Genomic DNA, 27,673 nt, shown 5'->3' with positions numbered 1-27,673 from the left:
GTTACGACTTCAAGTCACGACTCACGATTTGGTAGCGTTCCAGGCAAAGTAATGACAAACCCTTCTAGCTAGCGTTAGCTAGCGGCTACCTAACGTTGACGTTATATTTTGGGCTTAATTTAATAAACATAACCTGTAGTAGTACACAATCATATGTGTATTGTTTTGATGACAATGTGCAGAATTACTTTACTGTTGTCTATTTATTTCTAATTCTCTCTGTTAATCACAGGCGTCTGTACAGCATCAACCAATCAATTTATATACGGTCTATGGCATCAACAGAGGTCGCCATTGTTATTTATGTGTGTGTGACGTCAAAAACTGTAACTGGGAATACTACGATCTGGTATGAGTTCACGGGGATTAAGTTACGGGTTTGACTGCCGTTCCAGGGCACTTTCACGGGTAGAAGGTTGTGCAAACATGAGTTACGGGTTGCCTGGAACGCGCCCTCATGCTTATCAAATTTAAAAACAGTTAATTGTAAATAGCAGTTTGTGCTGTGCGTTTAATACGCATAACTTAAAGGCAAAGCATGCAGTAAAAATAAAAACAGAAATAAATGTAATACTTACCAAACTGCACAAAGATAGCCTAGAAATCTAGACGCACCCTAGCGACAGCAACTGTAATTTGCAGCCAGGGTCATCTAGCAACTCTCCGTTGGCTTGGGAGCTGGAAAAACCAAACTCTGGTCAGGCCAATCACGTCGTGTATAGAGTTGTTGGGCGGGCTTAATTTGAGTTGTCCTTCGGGTCCCCGGGACCATTCAGTTTATCTGACGTTTTTGCATAGGCCTGGCGTTGAGCTTCGGGTCCCCCAGTGACCCTCGCGTACTATGTGATGTAATTTCACGTGAACTGGCACGGGGGGGGGGGGCCCAGAGACCCGTGCTGCGACGCGTTTGGACAGGCTAATACAAAATGCAGGGTTCATATGCATTTTAACAAATACTTTTCCATGACCTTTTCATGACTTTTTGGCAAATTTCTATGACTATGTATTCCTCAAAATGTCAGTCGACATTATACAATAAGAATACAAATCTGGCACAAGGCTGCTAATGAAGATATAAAGCTGTTGCTTTGTGATCCTATGAGCACTATTTCTGTGGTGTATTTCACTGTACTTAAGTGCAATTCTGAGCTACTTCTTTATTTATTTTATACCACTTTCTACTTCTTATCAACTACATCTCAGAGGGAAATATTCTAGTTTTAACTCCACTGCATTTATCTGACAGCTTTCGTTACTTTACAGATTACAGATTACATTCTTAAAAATAACTTTTGATTTATCTCATACACTTAAGGAGAAACCTGTAAACTTGGCAGGACTTTTCACCATGATGTTTAATAACTATGTGAAAAAAAGTCTTTATTATCTCCTAATTATGACTGACAATCTGACCCAGTATCTCATACTTTTACATTTAAAGACAAAATCATAATTTCGATTTAGTGGTTGACTTATTTAATAATTAAACATCTCATAATGTACCGTACTTATCAAGTATTTTTTAATGTTGCCATACATACTGTAACTTCTCATACAGATCAGAGACCAAGCACAAAACAGCCAAACCAGGATTTAAAAATGATCAAATGTTAATAAGTTAAGAGCGGATCATCAACACAACCGATGCATTGCAATCTTTCAGGTTTTTTTTGTGTTTTTAATGTAACATTTCCTTTGAGAAGCAGTTTACTGACTTCGAGTCAAGTCAAGTAGGATTCAGGAAGTGGATCACTGACACTGTGGTGTTTTACAGTGTAATAAAACATAGAACTAGAAATAAACAAGAATAAATGTAAAAAACAAACATGTACTGTATGAGGTCTGGTGTTTCAGGTGTGACTGAAGCCTGCAGTCACGACAGTTACAACATGGCACAGAGAATTTTGTTATGAAGCGACATTTAATATCAAACGGCACAAAAGTAGAAAAAAGTAGAAGATATTTGGCAAAAAATATGAAGTTTGAATGAGGAGAAAAATGTGCAGAAGGACGAGTTCACCAACCTAAAACTAGCATTGCACCTGCTGTTTAGTCATCAGAGCTGCTCTGAATCTGATACACATCTGTGTATATGTACTGTATCTGTGTGTATATAAATCCATACTGTGTACAGATACAGTATGAGCTGAGGGTTCAGCTGTTTCACCTCACAGATGGCGGTCACAGGTTTGATTCCCAGTCATCAGGTTGTTTAAACCAGTGGTTTCCTAACCTTTTCGGCTACATATAAGCATAATGTCGAAGAGACATTCTGAGATTGATAATGCCCAAATAATATTGCTACAACATGAAACACACTTATATTAATGGATTTAATAACTTTCTGTCTCAGTCTTCTATTTGGGGGATAATCATGATCTAATGCTGCATTCATGTGGTGTTGGAATCATCGGAAAATCAGATCCTGTAGTCGGAAAATTAATGTGAATGCCCTCCTTAATTTGGAAAAAAAAACAACTCGGTAAGTGGACTAGTCTTGCGTTGCCAGCTCTATCTCCACAACGCTGTGGAGTAAGGTCTGGCTACACCACAGATGCATTCTGGGATTGGAGAAAAAAATGCTCTGGGTTGTTTGCATTTCTTTTAAACCAATCACAATCGTCCTGGGCGGCGCTAAGCTCCGGACGCAGAGACGGTGGCTCTGCTAAATAGTCTCGGGAAGGAACTTGTTTTGGTGGAACATTTGCACCCCGCAAAGAAAACACCACATACAACATTAAATGAAGTTAACTGTTCACACAATACAGTAAGGTGAGATACTTAAGTGCATCGCAGTGTGTACTTCGTCCGAAGCAATCCCACCAATTGGTCCCAAAACGTCCCAGTTAGAGAGGAAATGCAGTAAACATATTCTTGTAAATCTTTACATTCCCTGAAAGAACCAAGCAGGCGTGCCTTCACATTTTCTTCAAAACTTGCCATTTTCAGTGTGTAGCTTGCTAGCTCGAAGTTTGTTGTTGTTTTCCGAAGTGAATGGAGATTGAAAATGGCAGCACACACGGAGAGAGCGGAAGGTCAGGGACATGTGGCGTGTGATGTCAGGCAATTATTCTGGAAATGTACTTCCGTTGATCCAGACTAAGAGGGCGAACATTTTGCTACACGACGTGCCGAGTTGACGTCATATTACGCAGAAACATGGACAGAAGTAAATGTTGGGTTTAAAGTAAACGCGTATTAATTCACGTAGTGCATACACATTTTTTGCCCACATGCAATTTGTAATATGGTATCAGGTTGTAACTGTTAGTTGCTGTCCACGTAGACTGACCTTGATTAGTTAGAAAAGTTATTTATTAATGTTAACCTATTAACAAGTCAGGTAAATCAGGAAAGAGCTATCAACATGTTGTTTAAACGCTCTGAGCAGTAAAATACAACACATCCCCTTTGTAGCATCCATGTTTCCACATTATGAACGCCATATTTCACCCCATGATTTTTTTTTAAAGATAATTTTTTTGGGGCTTTTTCTGCCTTTATTTTGATAGGACAGATGGTGAGAAGGGAGAGAGAGGGGGGGAAGACATGCAGGAAATTGTCACAGGTTGGATTTGAACCCTGGATCTCTGCGTCGAGGCATAAACCTCTCAGTATATGTGCGCCTGCTCTACCCACAGAGCCAACCTGGCCACTCCCCCCCCCCCATGATTTTAAGCGGATTTATGGACGTTTACTAGCAATGAACATCAGAAACAAGATATTTCACAATAAAAACAAGTAAACTTAAACAAAAGAGGTCATTTGTGTGGCAGAAAATAGATAAATTTCCTATCTTTTCATCCATCTTGTGACCCCTCAGATTATCTTGCCACCCTATCGGCTGTCTCACGCCTCAGGTTGGGAACCACTGCCCACACAAAAATAAATGAAATAAGCCCAAAGGATAAATGCCTGTACAAACGTGTGACGACTGTCTGAATCATCTGGAGTCGAAATTCCAATGCACCTCAATGAGTTCAGACAGATGATTAACGTGTGGCGTCATCAGGGTGGCTTCATTTCGACACTCGACTACTGCAATTTGCCTTTTCTCTGGTTTAAATACTACCCTCTAAAAACAGTGCCTGCAAGTGCTAATTTTGAAGTGCTGTTGCTCACATATAATGGTCTGGTTCCACCACACTTAATGAGCCTCATCACTACCTTTGCACCTTCCCATGCTGGAACATTTCAGCAGGGAAGACTGAATCCCCAGGCAGCAGTTTTTTCTCCTGTGAACCATTTAAATACAATAATCTCTCAGCGAAAAACCTGTTTCTTCATGTGCAAAACGTCTCTCTATGATGCAGGAAAGTGGCAGTGTGGCTGCACAATTATCGTCTTTTCCCTTAAATCCTAAGTTTTAAATAGTTCTTCCTCATCTTAGGAGCGGTCCTGGATTGGTATTGAAAAAAAAAAAAAAAATCCAAACTATTTCTTTCTAGAAATACAAAGTCGATACATATTTTTCTCACATGGTCAGCTCTTCAGTAGTTAATTTCACTTCTTAGAAGGGATTTCCAAAATCATTGCTGCATTAACTAGCAGGGCACTCAGGGCCATGTCTTATCGCGCAATGTTAACAAAAGTGAAAAATAATTGGTGTAATGTCTTCTTGGCGAGTAGTCACCACGTCCCAAAGCTTCTGTGCTGTGAGGACATGTGTGAACCTTCTGCCGTGATTAGGGCTTTTAACTCCCCCCTGGTCCCCCCCCCCCCTTTGCCCTCAAGTTAGAATACTTCTGCGGTGACGAAGCTGGTGGCGAACCTACAGAAACCTCTGAAGGACCTTTTGTTGTTTGTTTTCTTGCAGGTTGAGGGTTCAAACCCGCGAGCGTCACGCCGAGCGCCAGGCAGCTTCAGCCAACCAGGGATCGGAGCGCCGCCACCAGGCCGAGCCCCACACCCAGCCCTGCCCACGTGGGCCTGGAGACGACCCCGCTTGCCTCCAGCTGTAAATTGTAGTCACAGCTAGCGGTGGGGTTAGCCTCGGTGGGGTTTGCCTGGGTGCGACCAGTCGTCGTGGTGATGCGGCGTAACATGAAGTCGTATTTCATGGCCGAGTAGTGATCGGGACCATGCGGGACGTTAAGAGTCTCCGTCAAAACCTCGTGACCCGGGTACGTCACCTGTCAATCAAAGAGACCAGAAGAAAGTTAAAGCGTAACTCTCGGCAAAATGCAACCTAGGGTCTTTTTGTGAATGTACCCGAGTCAAACTTTCGTTCAAAAGCATATTTAGGACGGAAACGCCACTTTTAAGGCTGACCGTATTGTCGTTTTCGGTCAAATGGCCTTTTGAATGGGAGGGCTAGGGGCACTACTATGATCGCATCAAAATCACTATTTTACTAAACACTAAGAAGGCTCGACACAACATGAGACTTTGCTCCAAGTATCACCAGGGGCTCTACACCTTAACCAAAGCATTGACAACATTGTTTGTGTACACAGAGTTTACTAAAAAGAAAGGTTTTGAACGACTCCCTTTAGCAGTTGGTTTTTCCGCTCGCCGCCATCTTGCCAGTCAAAAATAGGCGATCTCCGAATGCGAATGAACGGACTCCATAGGAGGAAATGGCATTCTTATATGAGGCTCCTTTTCCAACTACAAGGTCAATATTGTTTTTCACTAACGACAAAACAACGAATTATCCGTGCATTTATATGGAACTAAGCTTTAGGAGCTTTAGGAGCTTTCCATCTTTACTCCTCCTTGTTACGTTGCACGTTTTTGACTGGCAAGATGGCAGCGAGCGGAAAAACCAACTGCTAAAGTGAGTTGTTCAAAACCTTTTTTAGTAAACTCGGTGTACACAAACGATGCCCTCAATGCTGGAGTTCATGTGTAGAGCCCCTGGTGATACATCGAGCAAAGTTTCATGTTGTGTCGAGCCTTCTTAGTGTTTTAAAAATAGTGATTTTGATGCGATCACAGTCGTGCCCCTAGCCCTCCCATTCAAAAGGCCATTTGACTCTGCTATATTCACAAAAAGACCCTAGGTTGCATCTTGGCGAGAGTTACGCTTTAATGTCACATGAGAGGGTAACTGTAACTTATCAAATGTTTATAATGCCCATGCTGTTCAGGCGTCATCACTGTGTGTGTGTTTACTGTGAAGCTGTAGTTTCCAGGCAGCAGCAGTCTGTAGTATTCTCCGTGTCGGTCGGTTCTGAATGGACACATATTGGCGCGACCTTTGACCTCCACCACCGCGTTCTGGACCGGCACTCCGGAGCCATCGAACACACGACCTTTGACCCCTGAACACACACACACACACACACACACACACACACACACACACACACACACACACACACACACACACACACAGATGGTGTCAGGTGATTGTTAATTATTGATCCGGGGTCAGTTTCAGTTTAATAGCAGAGAAGAGACAGACAGGTAAAGGGAAAAGCGGGGAGACACAGTCAAACAGATACACAGTCCTGTCTCTACCACAGACAGGTAAACAAGTGGACAGACCGATAGAATCAGGCAGATAGAATCAGGTAAACAAATAGAGGTATACAGACAAACAGGTGGACACAGAGACAGACAGGCACAGAAACAGGTAGACAGGTACACAGACAGGTAATGACCCAGTTGGACACAAAGACAGGTAAAGATACAGACAGACAGGTGGACAGAAAGGCAGGTAAAGAGAAAGACAGGTGGACACAAAAGACGCAGACAGGTAAACACACAAGTGAACACATTGACAGATTAAAGATACAGACAGACAGGTAAAGATACAGACAGGCAGATACACAGACAGACAAATATATGGATGGATACACAGACAGGTAAACAAGTGGTCAGACAAGTACAGTACAGACAGACAGGTAAACACACAGGTTAACACATAGACAGTTAAAAAGAAAGACAGACAGGTAAAGATACAGACAGAGAGACAGACAGGTAAAGAGACAGGTAGACAGACGGGTGCTGACCCAGGTGGACCTGCTGGATGAAGGCCAGCAGAGACTTCCTGTTCTCCGTCCACATAGCAGGAAGTTGTTTGACTGGAGGAAACTTGCAGCAGGAAATCTCCAGAGTCAACTCCAAACACTGCGCCCACACATAGTTATAGTCCTGCATCCCACCTACACACACACACACACACACACACACACACACACACACACACACACACACACACACACACACACACACACACACACACACATGTAATATCTGTTTAAATGTATTATAAGCAGATACATACATTATTGCATGAAGTAAACGTTTTGCAGTCTATTTGTCCGTTTATATATGTCAAAGAGGACTGAGTTTTTGGAGCTGAGATGGAACTCTTGTTCTTTTCTGGGTCTTTTTAAAGTAGAACAAATTTCTACTTCATTTGAGGTTGTATCAGCGACTTGTTTTACCTCCTTTGTGTTGTTGGCTGACTTTTTTGTGTGTATGTGTGACTAGGCAACTTTCATCAGGTTACAGTTACACACAAAAGCCTTCATAATGGACCTTTTTTCACAGCAGACATTTTGACTTGTTATAGTAGGAAAAGCACAGCTGAAATTGATAACCTTAAAGATGGCTCAGTTCCATCACGTGTCCCAGTGAGCTATTTCAGTGAGTCAGCATGCACAACACCAGGGCCTCTCCTAAGTGGAATGCAGCCATCATGAATGGTTTTGAATACACCTGTGCTTTTCCTACTATGACATGTCAACATGTCTGCTGTGCTTTTTTAGAGCATGTGCACACATAGTATGTACTACCGCTCTGTGATCAGGAAAGCCACCCTGATCACAGAGGACCCCTCTGACCCCCCTCTACCACTCTTTCCAGTTACTACCATCAGGCGTGTGGCAAGTGGCCCGGAAAAACGGTTACAAGAAATGTTTAATTCCCTCTGCATTAACCACTCTGAGTAACATAGCTAAAGACACTGTACAGCTGCTGTTTCATATGTTATACATTTTTTAAAGGTGTGAGTTTTCAAGGAGCCTTGTCGAAGGAGAATTTCTGTCACTGCTTTGTCAGTCTGTCCGTCCATCTCTCTATCTAATCAAATTTGCATGCCGGCTGTCCAAGTGAAAGAATTTTCCCAACCAAATTTCAAACCAAATCTACGCCCTTTTGTAACCTCGCGCCACCTTGTTGCAAGAACGGTGCATGTACAGTCTGTGTGCAGGTGTGCCCTCAACTCAGCACTTAATCAGGACTATTTTGGCTTTGTTTGTACTGTAAACTGTGTAATGTAAATAGCATTGAAATACATATTGGATAATAAAATAAAGACACTCTGACTGTCTGCACAGAACTTCAGGAACCTGGAAGAGAATAACCAGGTTGTTATGAGTAAAACCAGAGTTTGAGTTATTAAAGGGTAACTTCTGTATTTTACAACCTATTTTTCCATGTGTTTGTGTCTAAGTGACTGATGGGAACAACAATCTTTGACACTGGTCCAGTTTTAAGCGAGACCGCTGCAGTCGGAAGCAGGGAAACAAGCTGCAACGTAACGTTAAAGGGCAATTGCGCACCTTCAGTTTCCATCCATTTAAAGTGCGTGTTTTGCCTCTGACATGCTTAAATTATTATTCTGAGAGACCGTCACTTTTAGTGGACGAAATTGAGGGTGGGTATTTGCGCTATAGTATAACATTGCAGCCCCGTCTGGCTCAATACTGGACCAATTTCAAAGATTTACACCAATGTATTGAAAATAGGGTCCAGGTTGAAAACTACCGAAATTACCTTTTAAAAAGGACACCAGTGTGCATGTACACGGACTAACTGGCAGACTAGACTTTGTTTATGACATGACACAAACCAGAAGTTGAATTAAACTAAAGCATCATTACATTATTTGGATCGTGGATGACCATAATATCCAGAAGCGTCCCCGTGTACAGCTGCAGTGTACAGTTCCCTCAGGTAAAGTTGCTGTCAGTGAGGTGATCGGGTTGCAGGGATCACGTTTCTAAAAGAGGTCTGAAAAACACATGACTTTAACCCTTGTGTTGTCTTCCCCGTCGACCTGCAACTTTTAGTTTTTCTGGGTCAAAATGTAAAAAAAAAAATTCCAATGTTTTGGTCGTCTTTTTCGACACTTTTGTCACTTTTCTGTCAATATTTTTCTGCTTTTTTTAAAAAAAAAGTTTTCCCAAGTTTTTGTCACTTTCCCGACATTTTTGTCACTTTTCCGGACGTTTTTGACACTTTTTTCCTACATTTTTTGTCACGTTTTCCTATATTTTTTGTCACTTTTTTCTGTGTTTTTTTCACTTTTTTCTGCGCTTTTTTGACGTTTAAAAAAAAAAAGTTTTCCCAAGTTTTTGTCACTTTCCCGACATTTTTGTCACATTTCCGGACTTTTTTGACACTTTTTCCTACATTTTTTGTCACGTTTTCCAATGTTTTTGTCACTTTTTTCTGTGTTTTTTTGACATTTTTCCTATGTTTTTCAACGTTCTATTATACATTTTTCTTTACATGCTATAAAATTGAATAAAACATCCAAATTCAATGAAAGTAGTGAGCTGATCATTTATTTAACTTACGAAGAGCGTACGGAACCATCCATGTTACTTTGTTTTAAAATTTGGTTGAAAGAAACCCACATTTCTGATATAGAAACTTTTTGAAAAAAAGGACAACAGGAGGGTTAATTAAGGCGACATCCTGACCTGCCAAAGGGTACCACTGGTATCCATTGGTGACGCCCTCCAGGAACGGCCTGCTGTCACTGCAGATGTCACCCTGGTGCATAGAAGCGTGGTTGTAGGAGTAAACCTTGGCTAGGTGGACGAACACATCGTCATCAGGGGTGACGCTGGCCCCGCCCACCAGCTCGCTGCCTGGAGAAAAAGACGTGAGTTGTATTTTGTGTATTTTTTAAGCTCCAAAAATCAGAACAGAAAAATACGTTGCACATCTATGACGTGAGACAGGTGCGTCGGAGGGGGACAAGCAGGTCAAAATAAATAAACCTCCTGCACACTGTCTAACTTGCAAAAATAAATGTAATAGCTGGTACCGAAAACTAGTACCGAAACGTTGCCAGCTATTACATTTATTTTTGCAAGTTAGACAGTGTGCAGGAGTTTCTTTGCAACTTTATCCCCAAGTATAAAATATAATACTGTAGACATTAAATTATGTTTAAATGAGAGACATTTTATACACAGGGTAATTTAAGAAAGCTTTTTTGCACACCTCTTTTTGTCGGGCAGGTGCGTAGGATATGATCAAAAGTAGCAGATCAAAAGCTTAGAGAAGAATCCTGCACACTGACCATTACGCAAGCAATCATTTATTTAGTTTCGGTCCCAGACCTTCATCAGGTAAATTCACACATTCACCTCAACCATAGCCTAAAATAGTTTGGTTGACTAACCAGGACCAATCAGGTCCGGCTCTTGAATGACGTCATTCATTCACAAAGTGGCACTCCCATCACGGACTGTGAACAGGAAAAGGCAGAAAAAATCAGACCAGTTATGTTATAGGCTCATGATCAATGCCTCATTAGCCCAGTATTTTTCTACACTTAATCAGAGAGGACACAGTCCATTCAAAAGTGGATCATTACATTGGTTAAATTATACTGTAGCAGTCCATATGCACCTGTACAATGAACAATTCCTGAGGATAAACTAATAATGTTTTTTCCTTGTTTTTTCCTTATTAGTTTATCCTCAGGAACTGTTCATTGTACAGGTGCATATGGACTGCTACAATATAATTTAACCAATGTAATGATCAAGGAATGACGTCATTCAAGAGCCGGACCTGATTGGTCCTGGTTAGTCAACCAAACTATTTAAGGCTATGGTTGAGGTGAATGTGTGAATTTACCTGATGAAGGTCTGGGACCGAAACGTTGTATTTTTTTAAATAAATGATTGCTTGCGTAATGGTCAGTGTGCAGGACTCTTCTCTAATACACAGGGTAATTAAAAGTGATTCACTAAAGACATTGAGGCTATAACAACTAAAAGGAAAACTAAGTCATCAAAATAAAATATCAAAGCATGAATTAAAGAAAACATTTTTCAAAATAAAATATACTGTATAACATACTGTATATAACATTCTGTAAATCAGCAAAGTTATCCAGAAAATTCAGTAAAACTGATTTATATTAAGGGCTGCTGGTTTGCTCTCCACGTTCCAGATCTACATTTGGTTCTGATCGCAGTGTGTGGGAAAGTTGCTCATATGAACTTGAATATTTATCTGACGCTGCTCAACAATATCATGAGTCTAAGTTTGTTGTTTCCTGTCTCTCTCTCTCTTTCTCTGTCTGCTAAAAATAAATATACCAAAATACTGTCATTGGATTGTTGTGGACCACCAACTTTTGTCTTTATTGAGTCTCTTATTGTTGTTTCCTCCTCACTCGGATGTGGACACTTCTAAACCAACAAACGTGAAGTCATACTGCTGTTTGACAGTACTATGAAACTACAGTTACTCTGTGTGTGTGTGTGTGTGTGTGTGTGTGTGTGTGTGTGTTTACCTCCGTTGCTGTTGTCGTAAGGATAACTGGCCACCAAAGCACCTCCATGAAGGTTGGCAGAGAGAACAAAACTCTCGGTCCTCAACCAGCCAATCACAGCTCTGACCTGAAACACATCAATCACAGAGGGGACTTAAAACACATCATATTTTAAATATTGTTTAAAGGATAAAGCTGTTATATTTTTTTCTTAAACAAAGGGGAGGAAATAGTTTATTTGCTATTTGTTGTTTGTTTGTTGTTATAGTTTATTTGTTGGGGACTATATTCAGCGGCGGATTTATCCCCATTTGGTGCTCTAGTGAGTACTTGTGGCAGCAGGACGGGATTGAGTCAGAATAAACTACACTGTATGGGTGTACAGTGTACTGTATGGGATTGAGTCAGAATAAACTACAGTGTGTGTTCATTCATCAATACTACGATGATCTGTTTCTGCATCTGAACACACGGACACCGACCTCTGCCTCCCGATTCTGCTCGGCAAGCTGCGGCTGCCTCCGGAGACCAGCGAAAGCATCGGGGAAGTTCCTGTTCAGATCAACGCCGTTATAGTTGGCCCTGAAATTGACAGAGACATGGGCTGTTTACTGTCTAATGTTGACTGACTACAAGTCAACCCCTAATCTGAGACGACCTGCCACATTCATACCTGGAAGCTGCCCAGTACAACCACAGTCTGATCTGCTGGCCACTGAGCAGCTCCACTGGAGTGGTTTGGGTGAAGGGCCTTGCTCAAGGGCACCTCAGTGGTGGTGACGAGAGAGGGACAAGCGCTGCTCTTTCACTTTCCCCACCCAGACTTTATCCTGTCGATCTGGGGATTGAACGCTCGCTTCTTTAACCTTTAGGCCACCGCTGCCCCCAGTCAATATCAAACATGCTTTTTTTTCTTCTTTCAATGCTGAAATGATTAGTAAATTCCAGCTTTATCCAACTTTTTTGACTTATTTAATTGACTGTATTTTATGTATGTCTCATTGCATATTGCTGCTCCACATGTTTGCATGTGTCAAAAAATGGCTAAAATCTGAGTTGCTTGGCTGTGTTTTGTTGTTACGCATTGCCTGCTTGCTTGGCTACATGTACTGTGTGGATGTGGATATTGTGTAAATTACTTTACTAATGTACCTGTTGCTCTGGTCTCAAAACATCTCGCCAAAGGACTACAGTTGTCAATAAGCATATGGCCAACACTAGCACATTTTGTTGTTTAATGTGCGTTGTCCAAGTATGTGAACACATACAAAGAATTTGATTCTGGTTTCAAATGAATAGTTCACCCAGGCTAGATGTAAAGTTAAGTGATCAAAGTTATTACAATCCATCCCATAGTCGTTGAGATATTTCACTCATCAATGTAGTAAGTCCAAGAGATACAGCAGCTGCTGCCGAGGCTCCCATGGGCAAGGCACTTAAGTTTCCCACGGTCTTCCTGCCACAAGGGAGTAAGTGTCGCTTTATACAGCAGAGGTTGATATTACCGCAGAACCGCTTTAATACATTTTGCTGATCATTTTTTTTGCACTTTTACTTGTTATTGAGCGTTTTAATGTACTGGTACTTTTACTTAAAGCTACATTGTGTAAGAATTTCTCCCATCTAGCGGTGAAATTGTATGTGACAAACAACTGAATATTACTTCCCATTCCGATGGCGTTTTAACTCCTACGGTGTCCGAACCCGAAATGATCTCTTAGTATCTCCATCGTTTACACGCAGCTGTTCTAGCCACTCCAATACTAACTTTGGTCTTCTCGCTTTGCCTGTCGCGTTGTCGTTTTGTATTCTCTTTTTTGCTTCCCTGGCGAGTAATCTCCCCCTGGCATTCGTCACGGTGCCACTGAGTGAAAGAGGGCGAAATGCAGAGGTGTGTCCCTCTTTGGCTAAGGTATTTTAAAGATGGAGGCGCAACATGGCGGCCGTCATTCGAGTGACTCGCCTGTATGTATTCTGAATGATTCTGAATGGCAGATTCTACACTTAGGAGAATACTTTGATTAGTTGGTGGGAGTAATTACACATGAGTGAGCACATATTTGTGAAAGAACAAAGGGGTTTTTGCTAAGAATCAACTCAAAAAATGACACAATGTAGGTTTAAGTAACAAATCTGAGTTCTTCTTCCACTTTAGTTCAGTGTAAATGTCTCTTTTTTAGTCCATAACTAAAAGAAACAACATTATTTCATTTTGGGAACCAGATTTTTGTCTGAATCACATCAACAGGTCTTATTTTTTTTTACAATCCAGAAAACAATTTAGCCAATGGGGTGAGGTAATGTGTCATTACCTTAAAAACACGACATCACTTCACGACAATTAATAAAACTTACATTTGATTTAATAACATTCTTTAAATAAGTTTGTTTTTGTCCCTGACTGAAAGTGAAATAATCTTCTTTCCACTTTAAGTTGCTCTAGTGAAACGTTTCCTTGTACGGTTTGGAAAAGTGGTGACCTCAAACTGACCACACACACACACACACACACACACACACACACACACACATACACACACACAAAGGGGATAATATGATGTGAAACGTTTCCTTGTACGGATTGGAAAAGTGGTGACCTCAAACTGACCCCACACACACACACACACACACACACACACACACACACACACACACACACACACACACACACACACACACACACACACACACACACACACAAAGGGGATAATGTGATTAAATCTAAAAGAGCAGTATAAATATTAAAGGTGTTGTGAGTTAATCTGGCTGATTAGACCTCTGTGGGTGTGTATAGACTGATTGATTGCCATCTTCCTGAGTCTCCTGTTAGCTTTGTTGCATCTGTTAGGACAGGACAAATTATTATTCTTATTGGTAGAAAGGAAGTGTGACCTAATAAATTCCCATCTAAGCTCCGGCCCACTTAAACCTAAGCAGAGGTCTATTCAGCTACATCTTAACAGCTTCTTGTGAGTCCCTGTAATGTTATTATAATACAATCAAATAGACACAGACAACAGGCTCAGTTACACAGTTCATTAGAATAAGTCAAAACACTTATAATTAGATACTTAGAGCCTTTTACCGTGACTGTAATCTGTGTGTGTGTGTGTGTGTGTGTGTGTGTGTGTGTGCGCGCGCGTGCGCGAGTACCTGCCCTGGCTGTACTGGCAGTTTGTGTCTGATGCATCGAAGCCGTCTGGGTTCATCGTCGGCAGGATGTGGATGCGGGTGCTGTTCAGTAACTGCAATGACCACGTTTCGTTGTTACGGTAACCACGCACCAGGTCGTCGATTAGCTGTAGCAGCAGCACCCGGCCAAGAACCTGCACACACACGTACACCAATCTTATCTAAGTTAAAATTGACCAAAAGCAGTATAGATACTATAGAGTAACTTCTAGCTTTAAATTGATTAAAAGTTGAATGAAGTCTGGTGCTTTAGAAAGAACAAAAACTACAACTATTGTTAAACTTCCTCTTGTCACTGCTGCTCAGTTTCATACTTTTATTCATTCATTCCTCTATCCACACATCTGTTTTTTTGTTTTACATGACATGACATTTCAGCAGGATGCATGTTCTTTCCTGCTGGAAACCGGGGAGGAAGTGATGTGCGAGGAATCGAAATGTGATCCAGAGACGAGTCAGAGGGTTTTATGAGACAGAGAGTTTAAAAAAAACTTTGTGAATGAATGAGAGCCTCAAGAGGCAGAAAGAGAGAAGGGTGGGAAAGGTGAAAAGGGGTGTGTGTGTACGTGCCTCTGTGTTTGTGTGTGTGTGTGTGTGTGTGTGTGTGTGTGTGTGTGTGTGTGTGTGTGTGTGTGCGTGTGTGTAAAAAGCACACACTTGTCAGGACTAGCGCTGCCTCAGGCCATCATTTTGTTTTGCTCAAACACTAGTCTAAACTGTCTCCCTCTTTTCTCTCTCTACTGCTGTCACTACTATCCAATGTGTACTATCCAAACCAACAATGTATGTATCCACCAACAAGTATTGTGTGTGTATCACAGCCTGCTATATCATAAAAATACAGCAATGAGCCACACTTTTGCACCGAAAAACATCTATATCAGTTTAAGTGGACGCTATATTTAGAATATTTTCACCGCTTCACCTTGCTGTCAGACAGCCCTTAACGACAGGGAACTGAAGCCGTTATCCACCAGACTCCTTTCACAAAAACAGACATTTTACCTCACAGAACACGGGAGTTGCTGCTCTACCGCTGCCTCTTTCGGTTAGTTTGGTTGTGTTGTTGTGTGGCTTTGGTGAATTTGAACTAACCCTTTAAAACAGCAAAAGGAAGAAGAAAAACACCCAAACTATACCTTTAAGCCTTGTGTATTTAAATGATTTCTAACATTGTAATTTTTTTTTTTCATGCTGCTGTAAAACACAAAAATATATATATTTTTTTCGGATTCACTAAAATACGTTGAACTGCTGCCCCCGTCCACAGCAGCACATGCTACAGTGCCGACCGCCATCTACTGTAGCTAACACAATGACTATGGAGAAGTAGCTCATACAACCTTAAAACATCCAAACTATCCCTTCAAATACCTTGAATGTCTTATTGGGCGGTAATTAAAATGATTAATAAATCATGCCACATTTCCCGCCCCTACATGATATTATATCAGATACTGGTGTTTCCATTTGAAAAAGACTGATCAGCAGTGAAAGGGCTTGTGAAAGGGCAGTTTTCCTTTCTAACTTCAAAGAAGTTTAGATTAGACAAGATTATAACAGTCCAGTGTTGTTTATGTTGCTGTGCATTAGCAGATGTAAGCTAACGTTCAGTGTGCCTCACTTCAGTTAAAATGTCCTCGGAAACAATAACAGTTCCAGAGTCAAAGACAGCAGGGCCTGTGTAGGAGTTTTCCGCTGAGTTAGAAAACACAGGAAATCTCAGTCCCCTTTCTCGCCCACGCGTACACAAACACACAATGTTCTTTTTTTTAAACCTACACAATCAATGTAAGAAAACAAAACTGATACTGTGAGCAGATAAGAGTCGAAAGGCGGTGGCTGCATGCTTTTCTATTATTCAGTGTATCTGTGAACTCAGTTGGCTTCATCTGGCTGACTCCACAGTTGCTCGGAATCTAATTAAGTGTCCTCTAGGGTGTAACTAATGACCGAGACGCCCCAACTCAGAGTAGTTTCCTGTATTTGTGTCATGTTGGTTTCTCCGCCGCTACGCCTCTTTAGGAGACTAGCGGCAAGTCCTGGGTGTATTGATTCCAACGGGAGAAGTGAACGTGAACACAGATTATGAGCGATTATTTCGCCCCGTAGTCACCAAAGTAAACATTGGAAACATTCTTCACATCTCCAGAACATTCTGACACTAACATTTTTCAGACAGACACAACAGGAGAAACTTTGTTTAAGACCTGTTTCTGTCTCAGGACCAAACTCCAACCAAATGTTTGCGCAAAATGTCACGGCAATCCATGCAATAGTTGTTGATATATCTTAGTGGACCGACCGAATGACAGACGCTTAAATATTCAATAATAGGTGTTTGTTGACATTCATACAGAGCTACAGTACAGATATGATCACTGACAGGCTCCCAAGAGAAGTTCAGCATGTTGGAGCTGTTAAGTGTGATGTGAGCAGATTAAAGCTGTCGAACGACATCTGTGTGATTTGACATTTCTGAACATACCAGTTCTCAGGATCAGAGATATGAGTAAACAAAGTAAACACACAGAAGTGATTATTATCCAACAAGGCAGACTGCATTCCTGCTTCTGTCGGAACGAGACAGGTTTTTTTTTTCATTTCTGCTCATCTGAACATTGACGACAGATACATCCTCACTCATCTGACCTCTTTCTGTACCAGGGTTTGATTTTCCGTCGTACAGTGGACGTTGTTTGCTTCCCGTGTTTTGGAAGTTTTTGCCAAACAACACAGTTTCCCACCAGGGGCTAGATGTATAAACGATGAGCGGGTACAAAAAACACGCATACGCCTTTTCCTATACAAACGGTGGTATTTATACAAACAGAACGAGTGACAAGAATGTGTGCACCTCACGCATAGTACAGCATATGGCCAGAAATATGTGGTCACTCGTACATTACACCCATACGTGATGGCACAACATCTGACACCATTGATCGGCTGCAATACCAACGTCATTAAAGGGATAGTTTGGATCTTTTCAAGCGTGGTTGTATGAGGTACGTATTTATAGTCAGTGTGTTACTCATACAGTAGTAAGGTTGCACAATATTATTACAAAATGTGATATTGCGATAACGATTATGAATATTACGATATTGATATTAATTTTGATATTTTTAAACATATGTAAAAATTTACAAAAGTTACGGGAAAATGCATCGTAACAATAGTCATAGATTCATAACAATATAGTGCACAGTGAGACTTATATACCGCTCCGTAGTGCGGCTGGACCACAGGTCGGTCGTGAATGAAAAATATTCAATATATCCGACTCCAAACTCTGCCTGCACCGCCTTTTATAAAGTTGCGGGATAGCTACCTGTGAGAAATAGGTGCGGGATGGGATTTGGTACCGTTTGACTAGTTCATTCAGAAGCTTCTTGAAGCCTTTTTATCCACTGTGTGGATGGACATCATATCTTTGGCCAAATAATAACGTTTTGGTGATTTTGGTATGTCTCGTCTTGTCGTACTTTGTGCCGCTAGCAAAAACACTCGCTAACGAGGCTTGTTTGGCTAGCTCTGGTGTATTAACTGCAACAGTTGTTTTTTTTTGGGATAGTGTCATGCGCTCATGATTCGTTCCGTTTTGTTGTCTCTATCCATTTCTTCACTAACACTGTCACTCTGTCGAAATATGCACACACGTCACGTGGTCCGCTCCACAGGGTTTGTCACGTAGTGGCCCCGTGCGCTGACGTGCACTAACATGTGCAGGTGGCACGGTAACCACGGTAACTGGCCAATGAAATGATCATTATAGCGTTTCAAGCGGGCTCTAAATCAAACACAACTAAGCCACACAGCCAACGGACGGGACGCAGCGCTCCACAAAATAAACTAAATATTGCATACTTATTGTGACACTTTCGATATAATATTGCGCAACGTGATATCGCGATAACGATATTAAGTCGATATTTCATGCACCTCCATACAGTAGGTTTGGAGAAGCAGGCAGGCGGGGGCAGCAGCTAAACGTATTTTAGTGTATCCGAACAAACTATTTTATAACACCAGAGTCACACAATAACACAACCAAACCAACCGATCTTTGGTTCTGCGAGGTAAAATGATGTTTTTGTCAAAGGAGTCTGGTGGCTTTGAAGAGAGCAGAGATAACGGCTTCAGTTCCCCGTCGTAAAGGGCTGTCTGACAGCAAGGTGAAGCGCTGAAAATATTCTAACTATAGCGTCCACTTAAACAGATTTTTTTTAGGTGTCTAAAATGCGTTTAGCTGCTGCCTCCGTCCACAGCAGGACATTGCTTAGGTTCTGTGTCGGTACTTGGTTGGTACATTTTCTTTTGCAACACTTTTGTATTACAGGGTGTGATACACACTGAATCAGGAATAAGATATAAGATATTGAAATCAAGCTCACTACTCTTCATCTCCGTCACCGCCGTCTTCGCAGTATAAAGAGGGCATAAAGTGTGTTTGTCAGGCTCACAGGGGAAAAAAAACTCCTGTGACACAGAAAGATGTTTTCTGGGAACTGCTAACATTATCACACACAATGATCTCCCCACGACACCTTTTCAACTTGTTTCAACTACATTCCTGCTGTTATGTGTGTCAGTGTGTGTGTGAGTGGACTCAGTGAAAAGGCCTTTTTCTGGACGTTTTCCTCCAAACCCGACACACTCCACTGACTCTGTTTGCGGACTGTGTAACACACTGTGCAAGTGTGTGTGTGTGTGTGTGTGTGTGTGTGTGTGTGTGTGTGCGTGCGTGTAGAGGCGTGACTTGTCTATTTAAGAACATTTCCATTGACTTTCTCACACACACACACACACACACACACACACACACACACACGCAGTCTGATCAGGAGTCGGCCGTCACCACGGTAACCAGATGCTGGTCAGAGGTTGCTAAGAGTTTCCTTTACACCATTTTTTTGCTTTTTCATTTTGTTATTCCTAACCCATATTTATTTTGTCTTATTTCTTTAAAACTTGAAATGTATACAGTTTGCATTTGTACCCAAGGCCTGTACTTAAGTACAAATTCAAGATACAAGTATTTCCCTTTTCTTTTTTTATCTTTATACTTGTACTCCACTGCATCTCAGACGTAAATATGTTTCTTTTTACTCCACTACATTTGTCCGACAGCTTCAGTTCAGTCGGGTGAAAACCCTGTATCTCCAGATGTGCTGATGTTGAATGTTTGTGATAAACTGAAGGATGAAGTGTTTTTCTTTTGCGTGTTGAGAAAATGATCCTACTTCTAAGCTAAATAAAGTCTTTAAAAAGCCTCTCGGGTCAGCAAGAAAATGCATCGTTTCAAAGCTGAAAACAGGGCTGTTCTTCTGACCCCATGAAAAGTTGAATGTTTAGAGATATGTGGTTCTCACAGGAAAGCGACACCACAAACATATGATGACCTTATAGAATATGATGGCGTTGCTATAGATTAAACTACCCAACAGTATATGAAGGAGTTAAAATGAGCACAACCTTAAACATCTACAGCAGGAAAATGCAACATACAAAGGTAAAAGAGCTGAATACTTATCCACCACTACCTCACTGCACTATGAGCATTTAAATGAACTGCTCCAGCTCTTTCTAAGTATACCTGAGTGTGAGATGTATTTTCCTTGCTGTGGCAGTAGTGCTTGTACTGCCAGCAAAAGTTCCTGTCGGTTGCTTCTATTGGAATCATTAATCCATAGATTTGTTTTCTAATGTTGTCTAATGCTTTAATGTTGATTCAGCGCACACACACACACACACACACACACACACACACACACACACACACACACACATACACACAGTCTGTCGTCTGAATACAAAGTGTGTGTGGAGTGTGTTTGACTTGAATAGCTTTTGTTGATCTCTTTAGTCTCCTTTTAGTCCAGCTTCCTGTCAACAGGGAGGGGTCCTGATGTGTGTGTGTGTGTGTGTGTGTGTGTGTGTGTGTGTGTGTGTGTGTGTTCACTCACCTCGTTTCCATGCATGTTAGCCACATATTTGAACTCGGGGATGCCGACGGTGTGACGGCGAGGACTGAGACCCAGAGCCAAAACCCACAACTGCTGCCCTGAGAGAGAAAGAGAGTGAACGAGAGATTTTGTACATTTATACAAGTTACACATTTGTGTGTTTCTGAGGGAATCTACTGAGTGACTACAAGACTGGAGGTGGATATAGTTTAGCTCTAAACCGTCTCCTGACCCTGGCTTGGGATTCCACTGCTCCTCCATGGCTCTCGTGTTGCCTCCAGTAAATACTAAATTTACATTTAAATGAAAATGATCACTGATCTACTAAGACTAGACCAATGATTCTCTGATTACTTTTTCACATCAAGGACCCCTAAACTGACACAAATTAGACCCCAAACCCCCATTTGGTAAGATCGTGTCCCCCACTCGATAGGATTTTTGTTTTTAGATGTTTTATTATAGAAATTGATGAAACCCATGACCAAAATAGTTATATATTCTGTCATTGTGTTACTTACATAAATTATTCCCCTTTTTGCTGGGGACCGTCTGGAACCCCCTAAAGCAGAGATCTCCCGAGGCCCCTAGGGGGTCCTCAGAGTTACTGCAGGGGGTCATGGAATTATTGTTAATTTTTCTATTTTCAGTACAGAAAAATACTTTGAACATCTATAACGTGAGACAGGTGCGTCAGAGGGGGGTAAGTAAGTCAAATGTTACACTAACTTGCAAAAAATAAATGTAATAGTAGGCAACGTTTTTGGTACTAGACCATCGTCTGGCAAAATGAATGAAGGGGACATTCAAAAATGCAAATGTCTTAATATGAATCCAACATATTATTAGCAATAGAAATCAGCCTTTATGTGAAAAAAAAAAACACATATTGATGATAGGCTTACTGGCCTATAGGTAAGAAGATAGTCACTAATGTAGCCATCCAGAGATACAGTTAATCCTGAGGATTCACAGGTATGTTTAACACTAAAACATGATTTATAAAATCATACCAACAATTATTTTTATAGCTTAGTTTTCTATGCAGTAAAAAGGTATGTACAGTATAAAGGCTTTAGGCTTTTATTGTAGGCCCGCAACAATTTTTTATAAAATATCTAGTAGGGGGTCCCTGCTCCGTCCCTCTTTCAGATAAGGGGTCCTTGGCTTAAAAACGTTGAAGACCCCTGCCCTAAAGGACCCCACTTTAAAAACCACTGGACTAGACGACCCACACATGAGCACAAACACAGATTTTTCAGTCTTGACAGAAAGAAGCCCATATTGAACAATTTAAGAAATACAGAGACAACCCAGTGGATTTGAATTGCATCTATAGACAACTGCCAAAATCCCATAAAAATACTAATTCTTGTGTATGCCAAGACCAGTTAGTCTTGTTAATTTATCTTACAATATGTGCAGAAATAGCAAAGACTTTCAGGGAAAAATGTTGTTTGGATGAGATGGTGGGTTGAGAAACGAGGACTGTAAAACCATGCAGACAGAGAGTTATGTGAAGAGGCACTGAAACCTGACGAACTGGACATACTAGTGTTTAGGAGGTATAGGGCCCTATTTTAACGATCTAAGTGCGTGGCGTGAAGTGCATGGCGCAGGTGCGTTTAGGGCGTGTCCAAATCCACTTTTGCTAGTTGGACGACGGAAAAAAGGGTCCGTGCGCCAGGTTCATGGTTCAAAAGGGTTGTACTTAGTGTTTTGGAGCGTAACATGCAATAAACCAATCAGAGATCATCTCCCATTCCCTTTAAAAGCCAGGCGCGTTTGGACCTCGGTGCATTGCTATTATGATGGCAGATTTGCACCGTAATATTTTTATTTGTAATCTTTGGCATGTTTGTGTGACGCTGCGCTTCCCAGTGTGTTTGTAACAAGCATAGTGTGCGCGCGCTGTGCACGAGCCTAGGCGACATACTGTATGTACTTTAAAGATTATTTTTTGGGCATTTTCAGCCTTTATTTTGATAGGACAGTTGAAGACATGAAAGGGGAGAGAGAGGGGGAATGACATGCAGCAAAGGGCTGCAAGTGGGAGTTGAACAAGGGCCCGCTGCGTCGAGGAGTAAACCTCTATATATGGACGCCCGCTCTACCAACTGAGCTATCCGGGCGCCCTTGTTTGAATTAGAAAACGCATTTTAATTCAGTAGACTGAATATTTCTTCATGCAGATAGTTAAAAGAGTCTTTGAGGGTTTTGAAAAATCTTTAAACAAAGAGGTTTGTGTTGTTAAATGATCCTCTTGATTTTTTAAAAGGTTGCCAGATATTTCTTTTCCAAGTAAGTCAGAAGCTTAACTCTTTAACTTGAACTCAAAATGGGGCTAATATTTACCCACCAATGACGCATGTTCTAAGCAGAAAACATGGGATCATTAACCATTTTTTGAAAAGGGATCACTGTTACAGATGCATCGATTACAAATTTCTCAGACGATACTGATGTGTAGACTTTTTTTTTTTTTTTGAGCAAGGTAAACATTCCGATGTCCAGCCGGTGCATCGGTTCATAATCATCGTCAGTGTTCTCACAACCTCGAACACCTAAGCACCAAACAAAACTGTGTACTCGACTTCTTAATGAAATTACAACCACATACATTAGATTTAAACTTCAAAACATGTAGCAAAGAAAACAACTAAAAGTTTATGTGGTAGTTTGTAAGGTATTTAGTGAAAAGGTAATCTGAAATAATATATATATTACTTTTATATTCTTTAATCAGATTATGAAAAGGCTCATCTGATGTTGTTTTAGTGAGCAAATAGAAAAATAGAAATGAGTTTCCATGTAAACACGACTACTGTAACTAATACAGATGAATGAATGAAGCTCTGCAAGCCACAGCAAGTCTGTGACACACACACACACACACACACACACACACACACACACACACGGTAGTTAACCATAGTGGTGTGAACGAGTCATCAAAGCAACATAAGGGAAAAACTGGCAGGCTGCAGACAGACGAGGTAACAAAAAACACACACACACACACACACACACACACACACACACACACACACACAGGTTGGACGCAGGCCAGCTGGTGTCTTAGATTAGCTCAGATTATCTTTGTGTGTGTCTGTGTGTGTGAGTGATTAGCCACATTAAGACGTTACAGTCCCGTTATGTGATCACACAAATCACCAAGACACACACTCAAGGCAGTCTCACGGTTGCCATAGTGACTGACACCAGACACTTTATCAGTCAACCATCATCCGGTGTGTGTGTGTGTGTGTGTAATCTGTCTATTTTCTCTATGTAACATTTAGATTTATAAACTTCAGAGGCAAGTAGAAAACAACTTGTGCTGCAAGGCACTTAGAAAACCAAAAGTCATAATTATGAAATATTTTCGGACAGACAAAAAGTCAGACAGCGACCGGCCAGAAAAAAGACACGCAGTCCCACAGTCAGACAGACAGACAGACAGACAGGTGTGCTGTTACCTCTGACAGACTGGCCGATGCTGTACAGGTGTGTGATGGCGGGGTCGGAGGCGTTGACCTGGAGGAGGTACTGCTCGATCTCACGGTTGTTGTGGTAACGAAACTCCAACGTCGAGGCAGGGGTTAGGAAGAGGAAGAGGAGGAGGAAGAGGAGGACTGATGACATCACTGCAGTGTGACCTGTAGGAGGAGATGGGCCAACAGGTTTAACGTGGGAAGAACTCAAGTGTATTTCAATGGGAGTCATTGAACTGATGAATCTTTGCCTACATTTAAACTTATTTAAAAAAAAGGTCCAATTCATTAAAAGCTTATGAAGAAAAAGCTCAGGCAGCAGATTAGTCCGAAATAGGGCTGATTATGAAACATCTGTTATCAGGTACAAAGGTACAATGTGAAGTCCTGGAACTAAACAAAGGTTCTGTTTACATTCAGTGTTACTCATTGAAACACACTATCTGCATCCTTGAGGCCTAACAAACGTGTTGAATGTTGAAATATCAATGTTAAGACTCAGAATCAGAGGAGGATTTATTGCCAAGTAAGTAACAATTGCATGGAATTTGCCTTGGTGCATGCATACATAAACATAAACATATTAAAAAGGCAACAGACAATAAATGTAAAAGATACAATAACATAAATAAACAAATAAAGTGCAAAGATGAATCGATTAGTTGTCAACTATTAAATGAATCGCCATCTATTTTGATGAAGGATTAATTCATCCATTGCCATCCGCCTATCCGGGGTTGCAGCTCCAGCAGGGGACCCCAAACTTCCCTTTCCCGAAGCCACATTAACCGGCTCCAACTGGGGGATCCCGAGGCGCCGATTAATCGGTTATTGTAAAAAAATCCTCTGCTTTTAGCTTCTTAAATGTGACTATTTTCTACTGTAGTTTCTTCTCTCCTCTGTGACAGTAAACTAAATATCTTTAAGTTGTGGACAAAACGACATTTGAGGACGTCGTCTTGGGCTTTGGGGAAACACACGATCCACATGTTCTGACATTTTAGAGACCAAACAACTAATCGCTTAACCAAGAAAATAATCAACACATTAATTGACAATGAAATTGAAATCAATGTTAGTTGCAGCCCTAAATATGTACAATACAACTATATGAAAATAAGCATGTATGGTTTAGTGCAGGGTGTGCAAAGATGTTGAGGTATGTGCAAAGGTTTAGGATATATAGTCTGGACTATATACCTCCACATTGCACACACTATATATCCTTATATTGGCTTGCCATTTGGCAGGAATGTGTGTCACATTGGGTGCCTGCTGGGGCATGTGCATTTGCATTGTACATGAGATACAAATCTATTGTGCTTCTGGGTATGTTTTAATCAGTTATAGAGCAACGTGATGATTCATTAGGAGTTGTGTTTGTGTCCAACATTCTGTCTCTTTTAACTCTGTTTTTGGTCTGTACCGTGGACTGTATAAAAGAAGGGAAAAGAAGTGGACGTAACCACCCGTGACGGAAAGTGAGATCAGAGCATGTGTACAGAAACAGAAGCATTCATCCAGAAACTCAGGAAGTTGTGAGTGACTTTTGAATTGAACCTGTCAGCACGAAGACACTGATGAACTTAGATATGACTGTTTTGTTTGTGTTACATGAGAAAGTGAAGCAAATTTTGATTTAAAATGGGTTTTATCTGTTTTTATTCATATCATGTGTTTTGTCCATTTCGATGTTTCATTAAACGGTAACTGAACCTTTGTACTCTACATGCTTTTTGTACTCCTGATCTGCTGCCTGTAAAGTTTACTTTTCAATGAATGTAGATAGATAGATAGATAGATAGATAGATAGATACTTTATTCATCCCGAGGGAAATTGTAGAGTGATCTGTAAAACTGTACAGTTGGTGGTGTGTGCAGATAATCTGCATGAACGCTGTCAGAGTCACTGAGCTGAGGTTACAAACAGGTTGCCGTCACCGTCTGCAACTTCAGTTTTCATTTAATAACTCTTCACTCAATCGGTTTTTCTTGATTTTGTTATGTTTTCGTGTATTTTTACGCAAAGATACAATGTAACTTTTCTGCAAAACAGTGTCTAAAACAACTACACCTATGAGCCTTTGAATGTCACTAAGGGATCAATAAAGTTTTATCTTTATCCACAATAATATATGATATTGTATTTTTTGATCAAAAAGTAAATAAAGGCAGCGATGGAAGAAGCACTCAGATCCTTTACTTAAGTAAAAGTAGCAATACGACTGCTGTCTTTCATTTGAAAGTATGCAAATCTATTAGCAAATGTACTTAATTGAAGTAGCCTAACAAAAGTAAACATACTCATAATGACTAAACACACCTGTGAGTGTTTTACTCTCGTTATATTGTATTGCTGGATTATTATTACTGATGCATTCATGTCTAATTAGCATTTTACTGCTGTAGTTGTTCGAGGTGGAACTGATTTGAACCATTTATATACTGTGGGGAAGTTTAATGTATAATTAGGCTATGTACAACATATATTATAAAACATGATGAATTGTTATCTTGTACATGACGTCTTAGTCTGTAAAGTAACTAAAGCTGTCAGATAAATGTAGTATAATAAAAAGAACAATATTTCCCTTTGACATGTAGTGGAGTAGAATATAAAGAAGCATAACATGGAAATACCTTGAAAAGTAACTTGAATTTGTACTCAGGGATATATTTTAGGAACACTACAGTAGTGGCGCGCTGATTGCTGATGGATGATGAGGCACTAAGAATAGAGACAGTTCTATCAGTACCGACGGTCAGAGGTCTTACCTGTCTGCCACTTCGCCGGTCCGTATGCGACTCGAACACCGACCAACACCGACCACAGTGACGAGACTGCTGCTCCTGCAGAGGTGAGACAGTTTAAAGACGGACCTGTATGTGTCTGTCCGCTTCTTTGAATGAATGTTACTTATTCACCAGCGGGTCTCCCTCTCTCTCTCAGGGAGAGGCGGAGCTTAGAAGTGTGTGTGTGTGTGTGTGTGCGTGTGTGTGTGTGTGTGTGTGTGTGTGTGTGTGTGTTTTGTTGGGCGCAAACAGATTCAACAAGTCTCTGAATGAAACAGAGTGATGATTCATTCACATTTTCGTAACAAATGTGTGTTTTTCCTTATGTTCAAGTTCACTTACGGTACAGTGACACAAACATTCAACTTTGTTTACTTTTTACTTTGCATTTTAACATATTTTGTGGGCACCGTTCTCTACATCCATGGTGGGCACTAACGTTAGTTAAAAACAAAATAGACGCTAACGTTAGGCTACCATTTTCGTTCCATTGCGACAATTCAATAAATAAAAACTAATAATAATAAATGTACCCACTTCGAAGTCGGACACTTAAATACAACGGCGGACAGTATGTAAAGTAATTGTGGACACAGCTTCTATACTAAAAGCTCTGTGAGGGTGTAGAACCATAGAGTGTATAAAATAGACATCGGTGCATTGAGCTAGCATGCTAACGGAAGATTGCTAACGTGCTCACAGTGACAATGCTAAAATGCCAAGAATGTTAACTAGCTTAGCTAAACGTT

The 27,673-nt window shown here is 40.9% G+C and overlaps 1 protein-coding gene across 1 annotated transcript; it reads right to left on the bottom strand.

Annotated features, from left to right (window-relative positions):
* Positions 1-1,465: 1,465 nt before the first annotated feature.
* On the bottom strand, positions 1,466-26,990 carry cpm (carboxypeptidase M). The gene is made up of 10 exons (XM_078242971.1): positions 26,907-26,990; positions 24,117-24,296; positions 20,638-20,735; positions 14,630-14,802; positions 11,959-12,058; positions 11,498-11,603; positions 9,663-9,833; positions 6,960-7,112; positions 6,118-6,266; positions 1,466-5,132 (listed from the first exon to the last, which is right to left on the bottom strand). The coding sequence occupies exons 2-10, from the start codon at positions 24,280-24,282 to the stop codon at positions 4,863-4,865; spliced, it is 1,386 nt and encodes a 461-aa protein (XP_078099097.1). The 5' UTR covers positions 24,283-24,296; positions 26,907-26,990; the 3' UTR covers positions 1,466-4,862.
* Between the last annotated feature and the right edge of the window lie 683 nt (positions 26,991-27,673).

The sequence above is a fragment of the Sander vitreus genome, chromosome 23, assembly GCF_031162955.1.
Source record: "Sander vitreus isolate 19-12246 chromosome 23, sanVit1, whole genome shotgun sequence".
Taxonomy (NCBI): Eukaryota; Metazoa; Chordata; class Actinopteri; order Perciformes; family Percidae; genus Sander; species Sander vitreus.
The sequence above is the reverse complement of the archived record's forward strand: the minus strand, read 5'-3'. Positions and strand labels throughout refer to the sequence as shown.

What these genes read in the sequence shown, in the direction of transcription:
- cpm (XM_078242971.1), bottom strand. Translation starts at nt 24,282, where the DNA reads ATGTCATCAGTCCTCCTCTTCCTCCTCCTCTTCCTCTTCCTAACCCCT. An exon ending in TGCCAGTACAGCCAGGGCAG is followed by an intron (nt 12,059 to 14,629) that starts GTACTCGCGCAC and finishes TGTCAATTTCAG; the next exon opens with GGCCAACTATAACGGCGTTG. An exon ending in CTGGAAACTACAGCTTCACA is followed by an intron (nt 5,133 to 6,117) that starts GTAAACACACAC and finishes TTTGATTGACAG; the next exon opens with GTGACGTACCCGGGTCACGA.